The sequence below is a fragment of the Cervus canadensis genome, chromosome 1 (assembly GCF_019320065.1).
Source record: "Cervus canadensis isolate Bull #8, Minnesota chromosome 1, ASM1932006v1, whole genome shotgun sequence".
NCBI lineage: Eukaryota > Metazoa > Chordata > Mammalia > Artiodactyla > Cervidae > Cervus > Cervus canadensis.
This window is the reverse complement of record NC_057386.1, coordinates 8,324,328-8,339,562: the sequence shown is the minus strand read 5'-3', so window position 1 is coordinate 8,339,562 and position 15,235 is coordinate 8,324,328. Positions and strand designations below refer to the sequence as shown.

General features: G+C 53.5%; 2 protein-coding genes across 4 annotated transcripts in view; both read right to left on the bottom strand.

The window, feature by feature from the left end:
- Window positions 1-458: 458 nt before the first annotated feature.
- The window catches only part of SEC14L1 (SEC14 like lipid binding 1), a 47,960-nt gene continuing 33,183 nt past the window's right edge, over window positions 459-15,235 (bottom strand). For all 3 annotated transcript variants that reach the window (XM_043461963.1, XM_043461953.1, XM_043461972.1), the window contains 10 exons: window positions 14,504-14,613; window positions 12,207-12,396; window positions 11,297-11,385; window positions 10,182-10,252; window positions 9,091-9,262; window positions 8,642-8,776; window positions 6,552-6,686; window positions 4,345-4,596; window positions 3,090-3,268; window positions 459-2,940 (listed from right to left, as the gene is read on the bottom strand). In XM_043461963.1, the coding sequence (XP_043317898.1) occupies window positions 2,835-2,940; window positions 3,090-3,268; window positions 4,345-4,596; window positions 6,552-6,686; window positions 8,642-8,776; window positions 9,091-9,262; window positions 10,182-10,252; window positions 11,297-11,385; window positions 12,207-12,396; window positions 14,504-14,613 (1,439 nt within the window). In that variant the 3' untranslated portion in view covers window positions 459-2,834. The remainder of the gene's footprint in view (window positions 2,941-3,089; window positions 3,269-4,344; window positions 4,597-6,551; window positions 6,687-8,641; window positions 8,777-9,090; window positions 9,263-10,181; window positions 10,253-11,296; window positions 11,386-12,206; window positions 12,397-14,503; window positions 14,614-15,235) is intronic.
- On the bottom strand, window positions 13,646-14,073 carry LOC122437256 (60S ribosomal protein L34-like). The gene has a single exon (XM_043461983.1). It carries the CDS (start codon window positions 14,023-14,025, stop codon window positions 13,672-13,674), a length of 354 nt encoding a protein of 117 aa, XP_043317918.1. The 5' UTR covers window positions 14,026-14,073; the 3' UTR covers window positions 13,646-13,671.

Genomic DNA, 15,235 nt, shown 5'->3' with positions numbered 1-15,235 from the left:
ACTCCCACCAAGAGCAGAGCCCCCGGCTCCTGATGGGGGAGGCATTGCTCCTGTACCTGGGCCCACCCCGCCCTCATCCCGCAGCCCAGGTTTCTGAAGGTCCATACTGGCCACCTGATCAAAGGACCCATTTTGTTACTAAAGAAATCTCCCAGTTTCTTCCAAGGCCTTTTTAAACTTCATCACAGATGATTAGTGAAAATGCAAAGTATCATACGTGTCTTCTTGCCTGTCAACTACATAAACATTTTTGTACAATGAGAAATACTGTTTTGACATTCCATGTTAAACTATCATCATGTTCAGTTGCATTATGTGTAATGTAGACCTAATCCATCTGATCATGTGTTCTGGGGAGTGTTCTTTAGTCAACAGTTTTAATTTAGTATATATGTAAAAGAGAAACATGGTTATCAAGTGTCCAGCCTGAGTCCTGTTTGACTTCCTGGAGTTTGAGGAAAACTGCAGCCTGTTCTCCGTTGGGGCGGGGGCAGGGGGCACAGGCCGCTGAGCTGTATGTACTGAGCCTCGATCCGTGCCAGCCTCTGGCTCCAGCATCTCCCCTTCCTCTAATCTCTAGTGTCCTAAGAACTTCATACTCTTCGAAGGAGGTTGCCATTCACAATAAGAAAAAGACTTTTTTTTTAAACAGTTCACATTTATTATTGATAATAATAAAAAAATCTTTTAAAGACTATCAGTATTGTATTACCAAGAGTGAGGTAATATGTTTACAAAACATTTACAGAATTGGATACGTAAATAATGAAATTAGGAAAGAAGGTGAATTAAGACACTAGTAACAGAGGGGAAACCAGAAGGACCATCAGTGCTGGAAAAAGGTGGAATGACAGCAGCATCTGAAAGCAGGGAGCAGGGCCCTGAAGTCGGGATGGGATCAACCCCGTGACCCCGGCTCCCGCTCCCGCCCCCGGCCCCTCCCAGGACCCTGGAAGGTGTGTGCAGGGATGTGCTTTGACTCTTAAAGATGCAGTCAACTCTGGGGGTAAAATAGTGCCACTTCTGAGTCAACTTAGAAAGAACTGGTCTTCAGTCTGGGGGAGGGGGTGGCTGCAATTCAAACAGTCCTACAAACATCCCTGGGCTGAGGTGGACTGTTGAGTGAAGCGTGTTCTTGGCAGCTGTCAGCAAAATCGCCATCTGAGACACACAGAGAAAGAGAGAGAGAGAGAGAGGGGACCATCTTCAGGTCCTCAGAATCTGGAAACAGGAAGCACTGACAGGAAGCAGCGTGGATCCACTAACTAGCCCTCCTGTGCTTTCTGGAAAGAAGCCTCTAGGTGCCAAGGGGCGGCTGTGCTCCACACAGGCCCGCGGCCCTGGGAGAGGCGGGAGAGTCTCAGCAGGAAGCACCCATAGAGCCGAGGACGGCGGAGCCCGGCTCCGCCCCTCCCAGCCCTCCTGACCCCGCCCCTCGGGCACACCCCGGTCCACACGCTCCACCTACAGGCACCCACCTAACGCCTCCAGGGCAGATTCACACAATGCAACTCGGGATTTCTGAGGCCATCTCATGCTGAAGATGGTGCCTGGCTCCTGGCCCAGATTCTTAAAAAGCACAGCCTCTGCCACACACACTATCACGTGACACGCCTTCATTCATCGTGGAGACTGACCCAAAGCAACAACTGGAGAGACTCACAGAAAACCTCCTTTTCCCATAAAAAGCTGAGAAAATGATGGGCCAATAAAAAGGTAGACCAGGCTTGGTGATCGGAATCAAAGAGAAAAAATTAAATGCAAACCAACTTCATACTCTGATCTGCTTCGAGGACATCGACTCCTTTGCTACTTGAACTAAGTTTCTACTCACCCCATTCCCCACTGCCACACACCCACCCCCAGACACACATGCTTGCGTGCACACACAACTTCCTTTCACAAAGAAGCTGGGCTCCCCAGGCGGTCCTGACACAGCCACGTGGGGAGAACGCTGGTCAGCTACAGTGAACGTGGGACAGTTTCAAAGTGGCGAGTGGGCCTCACTGTCCCTGAAACACCAGGCTGTGAGCGGCCCAGGCAGGCGAGTGGAGAAGGAGCTCAGAAGTAACCCATGCAGAGAGGAGAACGGCACCCCAGGAGAAGAGGGAGGGGACGCCCTTGGCCCATGTTCACGGACAGAGGGTCTGCTCTCAAAGTACCAAAAGGTTTGAAGGGAGGAGAGAGAAAATAATGTTTAATGATGGCGGTGTTCTTCCTGGCGTCATGGGGGGTCCCCGAGAGCCCCCAGCACCCACTTTACAACAGCGGGTCTGTTTGGTCCCAGAGCTGGGTCGGGACACCCACAGGCTCCCTCTGAGTCCTTCCGGTCAGGCAGCGACTACTCAGAGGAACAGGAACCTGGAGGGCGGTCACCGTCCTCAGAGCGCGTCGACTACCGGCAGGAGGTGGCGGGGGCCAGCTGCGGGCGGGGGACCGGTTGGCAGCTTCTGCTCCATGGAGGAAGGCGGGTCACCGCGGACGGGTGGTGGAGGGACTTCATCCTCTGAGGGACAGTGAGGAGGTGGCAGGGATCGTTTTTTTGTGTCCGCATTTGAGACAGAGCCAGCCCCTTAACCGGCACATAAACCGCTTTCCTCTGGAGAGAGCCCTTGTGCTCTGCCGGGGCTCTGTGAGCACTGTGTACAGAATCTATGGCTATTCAGTGAGAGTTACAGCTACCTGTCCAGAGAGCTTCGGGGTCAGTGACTACGTTTACCACCTGCAGAGCTATCTGCTACCTAGAGGGCCAGAGCAGTTCACACAACGTGGCCGCTCGGCGGCGGGCGGGCGGCGGTCCGAGGTGGTGGGCCGTCCCCTCCGCGCAGTGGGCACTACCTGGAGATCATGGAGCTGGAGTGGGACTGGCTGGACGAGGTGGTGGCGGCGCTGAGCTGCGAGAACCCACTGTGGCTGGACTCCAGGCTGGTCATGGAGCCTCTGCGGGCAGCACAGGGAGGGGAGGCGTGAGGACCCACGGTGGCCGCCCACTGCCTCCCGGCTGGACCCTGCCCCCTCGCTCCCCTCGGTCCCCCACCCCCTCGCGTGACGTCACGAGCTGCCCCGGCCCGGAACCTGGCCTCCCGTACCTGAAGTCCTCAGAGCCGATCACCTCGGTGTAGTACATCACTTTGCACTTGTGGGAGGAGACCTGCAGGGAGGCCAGCACGTCGTCCACACGGGGCAGGCTGGTGGCGGCGCAGGCCGGCGTGCTATGGAATTTCCACTGCAGGATGTAGAAGCCCGGCCACCGAGTCACGTGGGAGCCCTGGAGCGAGTCAGGGGGCACAGCTGAGGACCACCTGCTTCCCGGGAGCCCCACAACGGCGACAGATGCCGAGGGGACCACATCTCTGTCCACTCAGATCCAACATCGATTACCAGCCCTCTCGATGGGGTAGGGGCCTGCTACCCTGGTTCATGATCGGGGCCAGTCCAATGCTGCCTCCAGGGGTGGGCCCTGCAGCCAGGCCCCTGCCAGGAGCTGGGGAGGCCCTGGGAGGGACCCCAAGAGGCTGTTGGTCCCCAGGTCTTCACCTGCAGAGGAAGCAGGCGCCCCCAGGGGGGTCCTCTGCTTACCCTTGAGGGGGTAGGGTCTAAAAAACTTTCCTAGACCAGCCAACACTCTGACGTGCTTCCAGTGACCTTACCAGCATATCCTGGGTTAAAAGGATGTCAGTCTAAAGTAGAATGACCATTCTGTGAAAACTGCTTTCTCCCCTAATTCTGGAACTAAAGACTGTGTGATTCAGCTTCAAATGTTCATTATTTTTAAAACTGAATACTGTCTCTCAGTGCTTCTAAGACCACGAAAACACTGACAGGCTTATCCCTGAAGAGTGTGAAGGCAGCAAAATCATGCGTCTAATACGAAGGCCAGAAGCTCCTGAGAACTACCATTCTGAGCTCAGGCACTCGGAATAACTAGCCAACATTTTAAATGAACTGATGGAACACTGCAAAGAAATGAGAATGCTCGGTAATGACAGTTAACACTTCCCTCTGTCCTTGTTCATCTCACTTCTATTCGGAGAGATTTTCTTGAAGGAGACGAAGGCCGCTGGGTCAAAGGTCATCTTAGCAGCCGCCTGAATCCCAGCTCTGCAAGTGCACTGCCTGCCCTGTCCTTCCTTCGTTTGCTTCCATGAAAACACCTCCAGAAATAGTTCATGGCTTCAGACACAAGTCCTGGATTCTGCTGAGCTCTGCGTTCTGAGAGTCACTCGGCTTCCTGAATCACCCTGACTGTAACTGAGAGGACGCACTGAGCCACCCGGCCACCGCCCTGAGACTTCCTTCTCCAGACAGAAAAGCCAGACTGTGGGCAGGCGCAGGGCACCCTACCTGCACGCTCTCCCCTTCTTTGCAGATCAGCGGCGACTCCACCATGCTGTAGTCCCGGCCCAGCTGCCAGACTCTGTCTATCAGCTGCACGTTGTTCCCTCCTGGGGAAGTGATGCTGTGCGCCCCCAGGGAATCCTTCTTGGGGGGCTGCGGCGACCGCTTGGAGTGATAGATGTTAAAGACGATGTCCCCTTTGCACACGTCAAAATCCCACGTGATCACCGAAGAGGCGTCCACGATCTGAATGAGAATCTGGAAGGAGAGGTTGGCTGCATCAGCCCGCCATAGTGAACACGAGCCTCTGAGCTGACGTCATGGCAGCACGTCCCTGCTGCCCCCCAGCTCTCTTCTCAGCTGGGGGAGGGGGGGTCACAGCCGCGGGCCATCTCAGCCAGACTCCGCACTCGACCAAGCTCCGTGCTCTCTCAGCTCCACCTGCAGCCTAAGCGTCCCCACATACGAGTTTTAGACGCCATTCTAAGCTACCGGGTCCTGGCTGTAAGAAAGGCCTTAATACAAAACAGAAATAACACTCGACACCACAGAAGTGGTTCCGAGGGTTGCTCTGGCTGAAGGGCACAGAGAACGTCCCAGAGTAAAGAGGTCGGGAGGGACGGGAAGGAAGCACCCTCTCGGGGAGGAGGGAGGCGAGCACAGGCTGAGGGGCCTTTGCCCGCGGCCGCAGAGCTGGGTGCGAAGAGGGAGCCACGTGGCCTGGGTGGGGAAGGCGCTGGGTGTCGAGTGCCAATCTAAAAGCTGAATTTCATGCAGCGCCCATACAGCTTCTCAGCAGGGAATGATCAAAGTTATAGTTTCCAAAGATTACTGTGAGAATTAAAACCAGCTGTAGAAAGTTATGTATTCACTAAAAAATCTCAGCAGAAGCCAGGCCCCGCACCCCACCCACCCTGGAAGCCGCTCGCTGAGCGCTGCGGGCGATGTGTCAGCTTCTCGGCCAGCAGTCCCTGGCCCCGCTGCCCCCACTTCTCACTGCCTTGGCCCTGTAGCTACACAGACTCTCCCTGAGGGGCAGACTCCACACGCACACGAGCCCTGTCCCACAGCGGGTTCCGTCCTTGGGACGCCAGCCCCTCTGCGGACCGGCCCCTCACGCCTGCGTTCACTGCAGGGACGAGGCACTCGGTCCTTGTTTCACAAGACCCTCGTCCTCGATGTGTGCCCTACTGAACCCCCAAAGCAGAGCCAAAGTTTTCAGTGTTCTGACGTAGAAACCCTCTCACAGATAACCCTGTGACCCACAAGAACACATCGCACACGGAGCTCCCTATCTGGGACGACGCGACCATGACCTAAGGGAAGACGAGAACTCGGCCTCCTTCAGCCTACTGGCCTCCAAGTAAGAAATTAATACAAGTAATCCTTGAGATGCAGCTGTCTCCTCCCAAAGAGGCTGTGAGTAAGGCACCTCAAGCCTGTCTCTGCTCATTCAAACCACAGCATCATGTCCGCTCACCCCAGGAGGCGCGGGCGGCGGTGAGGGAGACACTCCCGCCAGGAGGATGGAGGAGCAGTGCAGGGTCAGCCTGGCCAGCATCAGCCCGGCTGGCAGCTCCATTCCAGGGCTCAATCCCATGACCCTGAGCCACAAACCTCGGCCCGGAGCCCAGGACGGGCTAAGCCCACTCAGGGCACTCAGCCCACTTAGTGCAGAGACGCTCATGACACCAGAGCACACACGTGTGTGAAAACAGGCACACTCTTGCTCACGCAGCACCACAGGACAGCAGGGAGAGACAACATACGCGCGTTTCTCCTCACTCCACCAGACTACAAAGACGGGCAAACTCCTTAAAAAATAATAAATAACCAAACCCAGCCAAGAAAAAACAGAAAATGCAATTGGTCCTGCTGACTGGAAACATTAAATTGAGGAGTTACAAACCTCCCCCCCAGGGGGAGACCTGCGAGGCGCACCCGTATCAAGGGTCTCGAGTGAAGCGGACGTGGAGACGCCTGCCTACTCTCTTCCTGGGGCCCTGATCAAGGGCAGCCAAGATCTGCTCTGCGAGAGCCTGCTCGCCAACATCGACAGCTACCTTAACTGCAGACCAAGTGTCAACATGAACCTAAAGACCAAGTCGGGAAAAAGCATCTGATTCTCCTAAACGACCCCCTACTAGGAGACCCACAGAAGAACCCTGTCGGGAGGGGAGACCCGGGCCCCGTGGCTTCGGCCTGGCGCCTACCTCGTGCGGGGCCCCTTTGAAAACGCTGGCGGACTGGTAGATGGTCTCGGTCCAGAGCTTGAGGTCTTCGTTCTCCAGCTCCTCCGCGGTCCTGTACAGGGCCTTGGGCACCAGGCCCCCCTCCGGCACCTCACACTGGAAACGTAAACACGGCCATTGAGAGCAGTGCCCACGGAGGCCAATCCCGAGAGCCACAGGCCGACCCGACATGCACGACTCCGTGGAACCGCTTAGGAAATGGTAAATACCGGCCGGTTCGTAAAATACCCTGCACTACTTAGGCAAAATAATTGAGAAAAACCACTTAAACACATGTGTCTCGCTTTAAGTAAATGAGAACAAGCTGAAGCTGATTTGCCACAACATTCACAGTAGTACGTGTGTGGGACAGCATCCAGTTACTGAAGCTGGTTTGTTTAAGAATCGCCGGGTGGAAAAAAAAAAAAAAGAAGAAGAAGAAAAAAAAAAAGAATCGCCGGGTATTTATATTGTGCTGCAAAGGAAAAACGTTATGTGAAGAGTTTTATTCTCTACAGCTACAGGCATTATTTCTATCATATGCAAGTATGGGCAAGATATATAATTAAGGGAGAAAGTTTAGTGTCTACCCCAGGTCAAATGATCAGTCCACAACACCAGCCAAAAAACCAATAAAGAGTGGCAACTTTTGAATTTGCTTCAAACAGGCTGAATTAAAATTTGCACATTCATGAATGTCCTAATTGACCCGGATATAATGACTTAACCCTCGAGTTCTTAAAATCCAAGTGCTTCCTGTGTTATCTGCCCTGGGAGGTGACCACACAGAGAAGAAGCGTGGCCGGCTCCAGCGGGCAGGGCAGCAGGACGAGGGAGGCCGCTGCAGTGACAGCAAGCCGGACAGGGCAGACTGGGGCGAGCGCTGCCTCTTGGCGCCACTCCGACGGTGGCACAGCAGAGCCGAGCCGAAGCCTTGGCCGAAACCTCAGCCTGAGCGGGGAGACCTCTGCTCTTATGGGGGGGAGACCTCTGCTCTTACGGGTGGGAGGCCTCTGCTCTTAACGGGGGGGAGATCTCTGCTCTTACGGGGGGGAGACCTCTGCTCTTACGGGGGGAGACCTCTGCTCTTAAATGCACAGGGGAGTGGAGTCTCCGCCCACCCCAGCCCCGCTGCTTTCATCCCAAGTGGAAGGAGCAACCTCACGGAGTCGTGCTCTGATACACTGTGTCTGTGTGTCTCCACAGATTTGACCCCAAGCTTTAACGTCAGGGGTGCTGGGTGGGTGGGGGTCCCCTGGCTCACTAGCTCCCAGAACTGCACTGTGGGTCCATCTGCGATTCCTCGGAGAGGGACTGAAGGCCTGAGAACTGAGTTCAGCTCTAAACTCCTCTAAGAATCCCCCAAGATCGCCCCAAGTTCCCATTAGCAGCTGAACATGTGAGCCTGCCAGGGTGGCCGCACCTCCACTTCTCACAGGCTCATTTACTGTGAAGGGGAGTGGACTCCCTGCTGGCGCCACCTGCCACGTCAACAAGGCAATTGGACTGCTCCAGGCTTCTGTTTCCGGGGCCACACGGTCTTCAAGGAGCTAAACTTCTCTGACTCATCACACGCCCCACTCATCACAGTACAGGGGCAGAAGTGGAGCCCTCTGCCTGCTAACCCAGCCACGCAGTGTACTTCAAATCCTGCATTACATAAAAGAGGACGAGCTCCCTTAATTACCCCTTTCAAGATGTGTTCCTGACACTGTCAACGGGGCAACCTCTTTGGAGAATCAATCTGATTTTTTAATGTTTTAAAGACATGCACAGCTGCTCTGAAACAGTTACAGCATCTAATTCACGCAAAGCTGAGCGCATAAAGGGAGCTGCAGTCACACTGATTCTAAAACAAGCTCTCATTCGTACTTAACAATGAAGAATGTGTATGTTATCAAAAATTACCTAAATGGCTCTGTTTAACCCAGGATCAGACAGATGCCAGCCAAAACCAGCAAAGTGAAAGACAAATAATCCACACAAAAAGTTCTGAAAATCATTTGTGTCAACCACACCCAACTTCCCTGCCCTCATGAGTAGTCAGACATGTTACCTGCCTACGTACATACCATGCACTCTCCACTCAGGAAATCCGGAATGATCTCTTTGTCGATGTAATCCAGCAGGCCTCCAGGCCCCTGGTAGTCATTTCCTGCATAAATGAGGAACTTCCTTCTGGTGTTGTCGTCAATGAATGGACTAACCTATAAATAATTAGAAAAGACCACACAGTTATACTTGCTCTGCTGGCTGCACTTCAAGGGTGAAAATTACACGCCGATATTGGGGGAGTGGGGGGGATTCAAGTTTGATACGCTCCTTCTGTAAAGTCTGAAGTATATGACATGAGGACACGCGAGAAAACTTTCTTCCCTTAAATAATCTGAGACACTGTGATCTCTCCACACTCGTCTTGTTTCTTGTTAACTAGTTACGAGACTTGGAGTCACAAACACACACAGGGACATGAACACGAGTGTGCATGCCTTCCGGGCAATGGCCTGCCACGGAGACCCACCAGCGTCCAGAGCACAGGGAACACCCGGGGGGCGCGCAGGATCAGCAGGCGGCCCAGCGTCTCGGGGTAGTTGGCCTCCACCACCTCGATGATGCGAAGCAGCGCCTTCACGCCCGGCCTCCACAGGTGCCGCATGTTCAGCCCCTCCAGGTCCACCAGGCAGGTCCAGGAGCTGCAGGCGAGACGAGCTCCGTTCAGCGCGTGCACACTCGGCAGACCACGGCCCAGAGTGACTGGCTTTCCTTTTCTATGTTCTATACGGTTACTAGTGTCCATTTCCAAAAATACACTGGGTTTTAAAAATTACAGGGTAATGAACTCTACTACTATCTGCCTGTATTAAGACATGGGCTGCGTGCAGTAGGGCCAATCCCCAAAATACCAAAGCCACCAAGGGTTAAGGGACCCAGATCAAAGGTGCGGCCGTCCATCAAGGGAGGCCACCTGCTGCCCTGGGCCTGCTGAGCCCCCTCTACTGACCCAGCGGGGCGTGTGTACGGCATTTAAATACACGTGTGACTTCATGGCAGCATCGTGGTCTTTGACAAACGTTACCGAGTCAAGCACTGCGGCAGGGGCCAGGAACACAGGAGTGAACAAAAGCCCTCAGAGTCCCTGCCCTCCTGGGACTTCTGTGCTGGTCAACCATCCAGACCCTTCCCAGGGCCCACCTCTGAACCACTGCACATCTTCAAAACAGTCTACCATAACTGCAAGTTTGGTTTAAGAGCAGAGAATCATTTTTTTCTGTCCCACCTCCTCAGCATCCCCCCCAAAAAAGAGCAACAACCAAGCACTTGTGACCCCGGACTCCCAAGGACCATGAAACCACCACAGGTCGACCCAGGCAGACGGGGAGGACAGCAAGGCCTGCGGTAGGAACACCAAAGCCCAGCAGCTGCCCTCACAGCTGACTACAGCACCCGTCCCACGTGTTTATCTGTCCCACCTCCTAGGGCATCATGGAAAACAGTTAACTACTTAGACTTGGTCCTAAAAACCAAAGCCGATTTTGGCTTTTTAAAAATCAACTAGAAATACGCGACTCCTATTCCCAACAAGCTGGAGGGAGAACGGGCTCACACAGCTACCTGATAGGCCGGCCAAAGACCTTTGTGTTCTCTTCACACCGCCGCAGCCCTTCTTCGTTGATGGAAAGAACCTGTGTACAAGAGCCAGAGACGTTCCCATCAGTCTAAGGGGCTGACACGGCTGCATCCGGCTGCGTGGGTGACGGCAGCACCATGTGCCTCAGGGAGGCGTGTAAGCCAAACGTCCACTACAGCCTAACACAGTCGTATGCACAAAACGTATCACGGAAGCAGCAGCTTGCTCTAAGGCAGGAGTGCTGTCCTCTGTGGTCCAGGGGACAGCTCCCCGAGATGACAGGGGTGACCGGGCAGGCGGGGAGGGCACAACCTGCTGACCCACATCCAGAGCGAGCGCGTCTGGAAGAGTCAGAGGTGAGTGTTGGCTAAGTGGCTACACTGTGGGGCCTCACGCACCAGCTAAGAGAAAGGGCAGTGTGACAACCGACCTCAAGTCTAGCTCAAGGGACCCCTTTGAGCTGGAGTAACAAGCCCCTCCCCAACAGACGCAGTCCACCCAGAGACCTGTGTGCACACGTGTTGGAAGCGCCCACGGAAGCACACGCACAGTGGCGGGCACCACAGAAGAGGCAACAAGATGCCCACGGTGGGTAATTCAGGATGGTGCTTCTCCATGTGCCTTTTAAGGCTTCTGCTCGCTTGTTTCTACTTTAAGGTCAATGTTCTTCTCTTCATGACTGCCCACGCTGTGCAGACTGCCCGGGAGGGGTGGGGAGGCAGGAAGGAGGCACTTACAGCCCTGACAAAGGACGCTCGGAGCCAGGACCACGCTGTGCCGGTGCAGAGAGCACCGCCCAGAGGTCTGACCTGAGGGGGCCCCAGAGCAGAGCGAGGGTGGGGTGGCGGGACCCGAATCGGCCTGGGGTGGGGGACGGCGCCCAGTCCACGCCCCCGCGGCACCTTGCGCAGCTGTGCCCATGCTTCCCCACCACGGAAAACATTTTCTTAACTTTGGGGCCCTCTTCTGAAGTTTGTAAAATTTATGAATAGATCCTCCTTGCTAATTATGAAAGCGATACATGCTGCAGCGACAGGAACGCGGTCCTCTCCCACCCCCGCCGACACAGAAGGAAGTGAAGCCAGCAGGCAGAACTCACATATCTCAGTAGGGCCTCCTCGCCGAGGGCTCTCACCAGACCTTTGGTGTCCATCTGCCCCAGCCGGAGCACGTAGAGGGGCCGGCCGTCTGCAGGGGAAGGACAGGCGCCGTCAGCCCTGCTCCTGACCCGAACTGGGGGACAGGCGCCCTGCATGCCAATGGGGCACCAGGCACTCTCCTGCTCTGGGAAGCAGCAGCTGGCTTTGGCGGTGCCTAGAGGAGGCCCACCTGGTCTTCTCCCACCAGAAATGTAAAAGGAGAAAACAAAAGCCAATGGATGGAGCAGGTCACTCGCAGGGCCCTGGAGACGCCCCACCCAGGGTGAGGGGAGCCCTGCAGAGCTCGGCCTCTGGCTCTGCCCCCGTGCACTGACCACCTCCACTGCAGGGCTCGGGGCAGTAACCACCCCGCCTGCCACCAAAGCTGAGCCAGGAAGCCTGTCCTGCCAGGTGTCGTGTGCAGAGCGGTCTGATCGATGGCCCCACACCGGATCATTCATTCAGGGATGCTGCTATTGGTTTATGTTTTGTTCACTCCCCAGGGAGAGCTGAAAATTCTGTTGTGATGCACAAAACCTGGCTACACGTTGTTACAGATACTGGGTTACGTCACTGCAAAGTACCTTTACTAGCACTCTGCTCCTCAAAAAACTCTGCCTTCAAAGTTTTTTAAAATAAGTCAAACAAACTCCACCTGATTAAGGAATGAAGGGGAGCAAGCTGCCGGGCGGAGGGAGCGAGTGGCCAGGAAGCAGTGGCCTCGGGCCCTCCCTCTCTACTCGGCGGGGCACCCCCAAGGCAGCAGCGATAAAAGAGGCGCCCGCTCGTCCAGGCGGGGAGGGGGAGGGACGGCACACCCAAGGGCCCTGCCTGTCTCGGCGCGGGCCCCGACGCCAGGCTGCTGGCTACCTTTGTCGTGATGGTGCCAGCCGCCCGCGTAGTAGTCCCGCAGCACCTGCGGGGGCTGCCAGGAGTCGAGGATGTAGTCCACCTGGTGCTGCTTGCGCCAAGTCAGAGACTGACACATGGTCTCTCTGGCCTTGTCGATGTTGAAGTCCCGGGCGCGTAAGAACCGGAGAATGTGCTCATCTTTCGGGATCTATTGAGAGAAGGAGATGTTTCTAAGCAATGTGAAAAGTTGCTAAGGGGAAAAAGCAAGTTACCAAGGGAATAAGACTCCAAAAAGTCTCACTTCTTACTGACAGCGAGTTGCATTATTACACTATTTAAAATTAGTCACTACCAGAAATACCTTCCTTAATGCTTATCTGCATTATTAGTCTGAATAATCTTTACACTATTCCCGTTTTAGTTTCAGCAAAGGGGAGTGAAGACCTAAGTAATTTCTTAAACACCAGCTGTTTTGATTCACTGAGCTAACCTACCAGCTTCTATGATCTGTGCACTTTCCGATACATGTATTACACGCAAACAGAAATGCAGAATACAGAGCAGAACTGTTGGTTCTGATAGTGGTGCTGGTGTCCTGACATACCGGAACCTTCTCCAGGTTCCACTCCTGGCAGCTGACAAGTCTGACAGGATTCCCTGAGTCAAACAGAAGGCCAAGGCCGTGTCTGGGTCTCCCGTGCACCAGCTGTCCTCATCCCCGGCCACGTGCCCATGCTGCTGGTGCACAGATGAGGGGGGCGTGCAGTTGGCACCCCTGACTGCCCCCCTCCTGGGAAAATAAAGCACTGAGATGGCACAGTCTCCTCTCAGAAAGGACTACCATTACATGGGAGTGGCTGGGAAAGTCAAAGCCTGACCCCGGCAGTCACTAGACGTTAAGGTACCCAGCAAGTTACTGATCTTCTGTGTGTGCACAACAGGGGTGATAAAAGTAGCACCAGCTCATAGGGCTGTTGGGAAGATTTAATAAAGATCTCAAACCAGAGTCTAATGCACGGTCAGTGCTCAACAGTGGCAGCTCTGACCACAGGGGGCGTGTTCTTGTGAACAGATACAACGGTCCTTGGATATTGGACGCTGGTGACCAAGACCGACAGAATTAGAGAGCAGACCAGCGCAGGAAGCCAGGAACTACCCAGACACACGGATATGCCTCTGTCCCACAGTGGTCCCCCGTGAGATCACAAAAAATTTAATTCCTTATGAGGCTACTTACACCAAAAACTTCGAAATCAAAACCCAGGTAATTTTTTAAAGATTTTTTTTTTTTGATGTGGACCTTTTTTTTTAAGTATTGAATTTGTAACAATACTGTTTCTGTTTTATATTTTGGTTTTTTGGCCACAAGGCACCTGAGATCTTAGCTCCCTGACCAGTGACGAACCTGCACCAGAAGGTGAAGTCTTTTTTTTTTTTTTTTTAATGAGACGTTTTGATTTATTACTCAAAAATGGTTCATTTTTTATTTAGCTTTCTGACTCTGTGCTTGTGCTTTCAATACTTTCACAACGATCTTCTGCTCTTCAATAAGGAAAGCACGCTTGATCCTGTCGCGGACACATTTAGCACACATGGAACCACCATAGGCTCGGCTGACGTGTTTCTTCGTTTTAGACAACCTCATGAGAACTTTAGGTCTCACAGCACGAACGCCTCTAAGTCGGCCTGGGCACACACCACATTCGGATTTTGGTGCTTTCCCAACCTTCTTGGTGTAAAGGTAAACAATTCTATTACCAGGGGCTCGGGACAGCCTGGTTTTGTTAGAGGCTGTATTGTAGGACAGCCTATGGCGGTATGTCAGACGCTGCACCATCCTGAATGCCTCTAGATGCCGTCCCCGGAAGAGGAAAAAGGAAGGCGAAGGTGAAGTCTTAACCTTAAACTGGACTACCAAGGAAGTCCCAAACCCCAAACAGTTCTAATCTCTGAATAACACTGTGAACTACTTCCAAACCTCCTGAAAAGTAAAATGAATGAATATTTGGAATATAACATTGCTTTGTAACTTGATACGTAATTGTTTTTCAGACCATTCTCTGTAACATCTACAAATACACAGCTAATTATACACAGCAGGGCATCCTAACTTGCTACAAAGGACTCAGATGCCACACACGGAGTCACAGGTCCAGTGACTTTTTGACTGGAGGGACATTCCCACCTACGGCCATCGGGCACATTGACTGTGAGTCACTCGGAACAGGACCAGGCATCCAAGGTTGAACAGCGGCGCCCCTGCACATGTGTGTGGATGCACGCGTGCACGGATGCACACTCGGGCAGATGCTCACTTTGCCCTTGTGGGTCTCCTGAAGCCACTGGCGAAGCCGGATCAGGCAGCTCTCCTGCAGTGGGGTCAGGTCGCCCAGGTATCTCTTGATGTAGTCTGCGTCTAATTTGTCTGCAATATAAATCATGGGATATTCTTAACAGTAAGAACACTGGGGCTTGAAGGCTTCCACACTGCCCCACTCAGTGACACTCCCATGTGCTCCTGGAGTCTGAGAGATAAATGAGCCACGGGAGACGGTGGACTCTAACCAGCCACCCAAGGGACCCCCAACGACTGTCTTTAAACCCAGTCACTGCAGAGTCACACGGAAACGTGCGCATTCCACGACACACCCAACTGCCACCAGGGTCACCTCTATTTGCCAAGTATCAACTCTATTCATGGTATCACGGCTGTTATCAATATTTAATAATATTTAATTCAGAGGGCAAAGCTGAGCCACAGAGAAGGCAGGGAAAAATAAATGCCAATGATTCAACAGAACTTCTGAGGGAAGAATTTTCTTGTACTGTCTTACTTTAAAATGGGCATGACACTGAGCAGTTAAAAAGGGTGTGTGTGTGTGTGCGTGTGTGTAAGACACACAAGAAAGGCGTGGAGCCTGTCACCTACAGCTGTGTCTCTCCGTGAAAGTCACTTGGTTCCTCTGAGCCTTAGTTATTAACTCAGTTATAAAACAAAGACAAAAGCATTTCATACCTAAAAGGGACTATTATTAAATGAGCAAACA

Coding starts and splice junctions, on each gene's coding strand:
- LOC122437256 (XM_043461983.1), bottom strand. CDS start 14,025: ATGGTGCAGCGTCTGACATACCGCCATAGGCTGTCCTACAATACAGCC.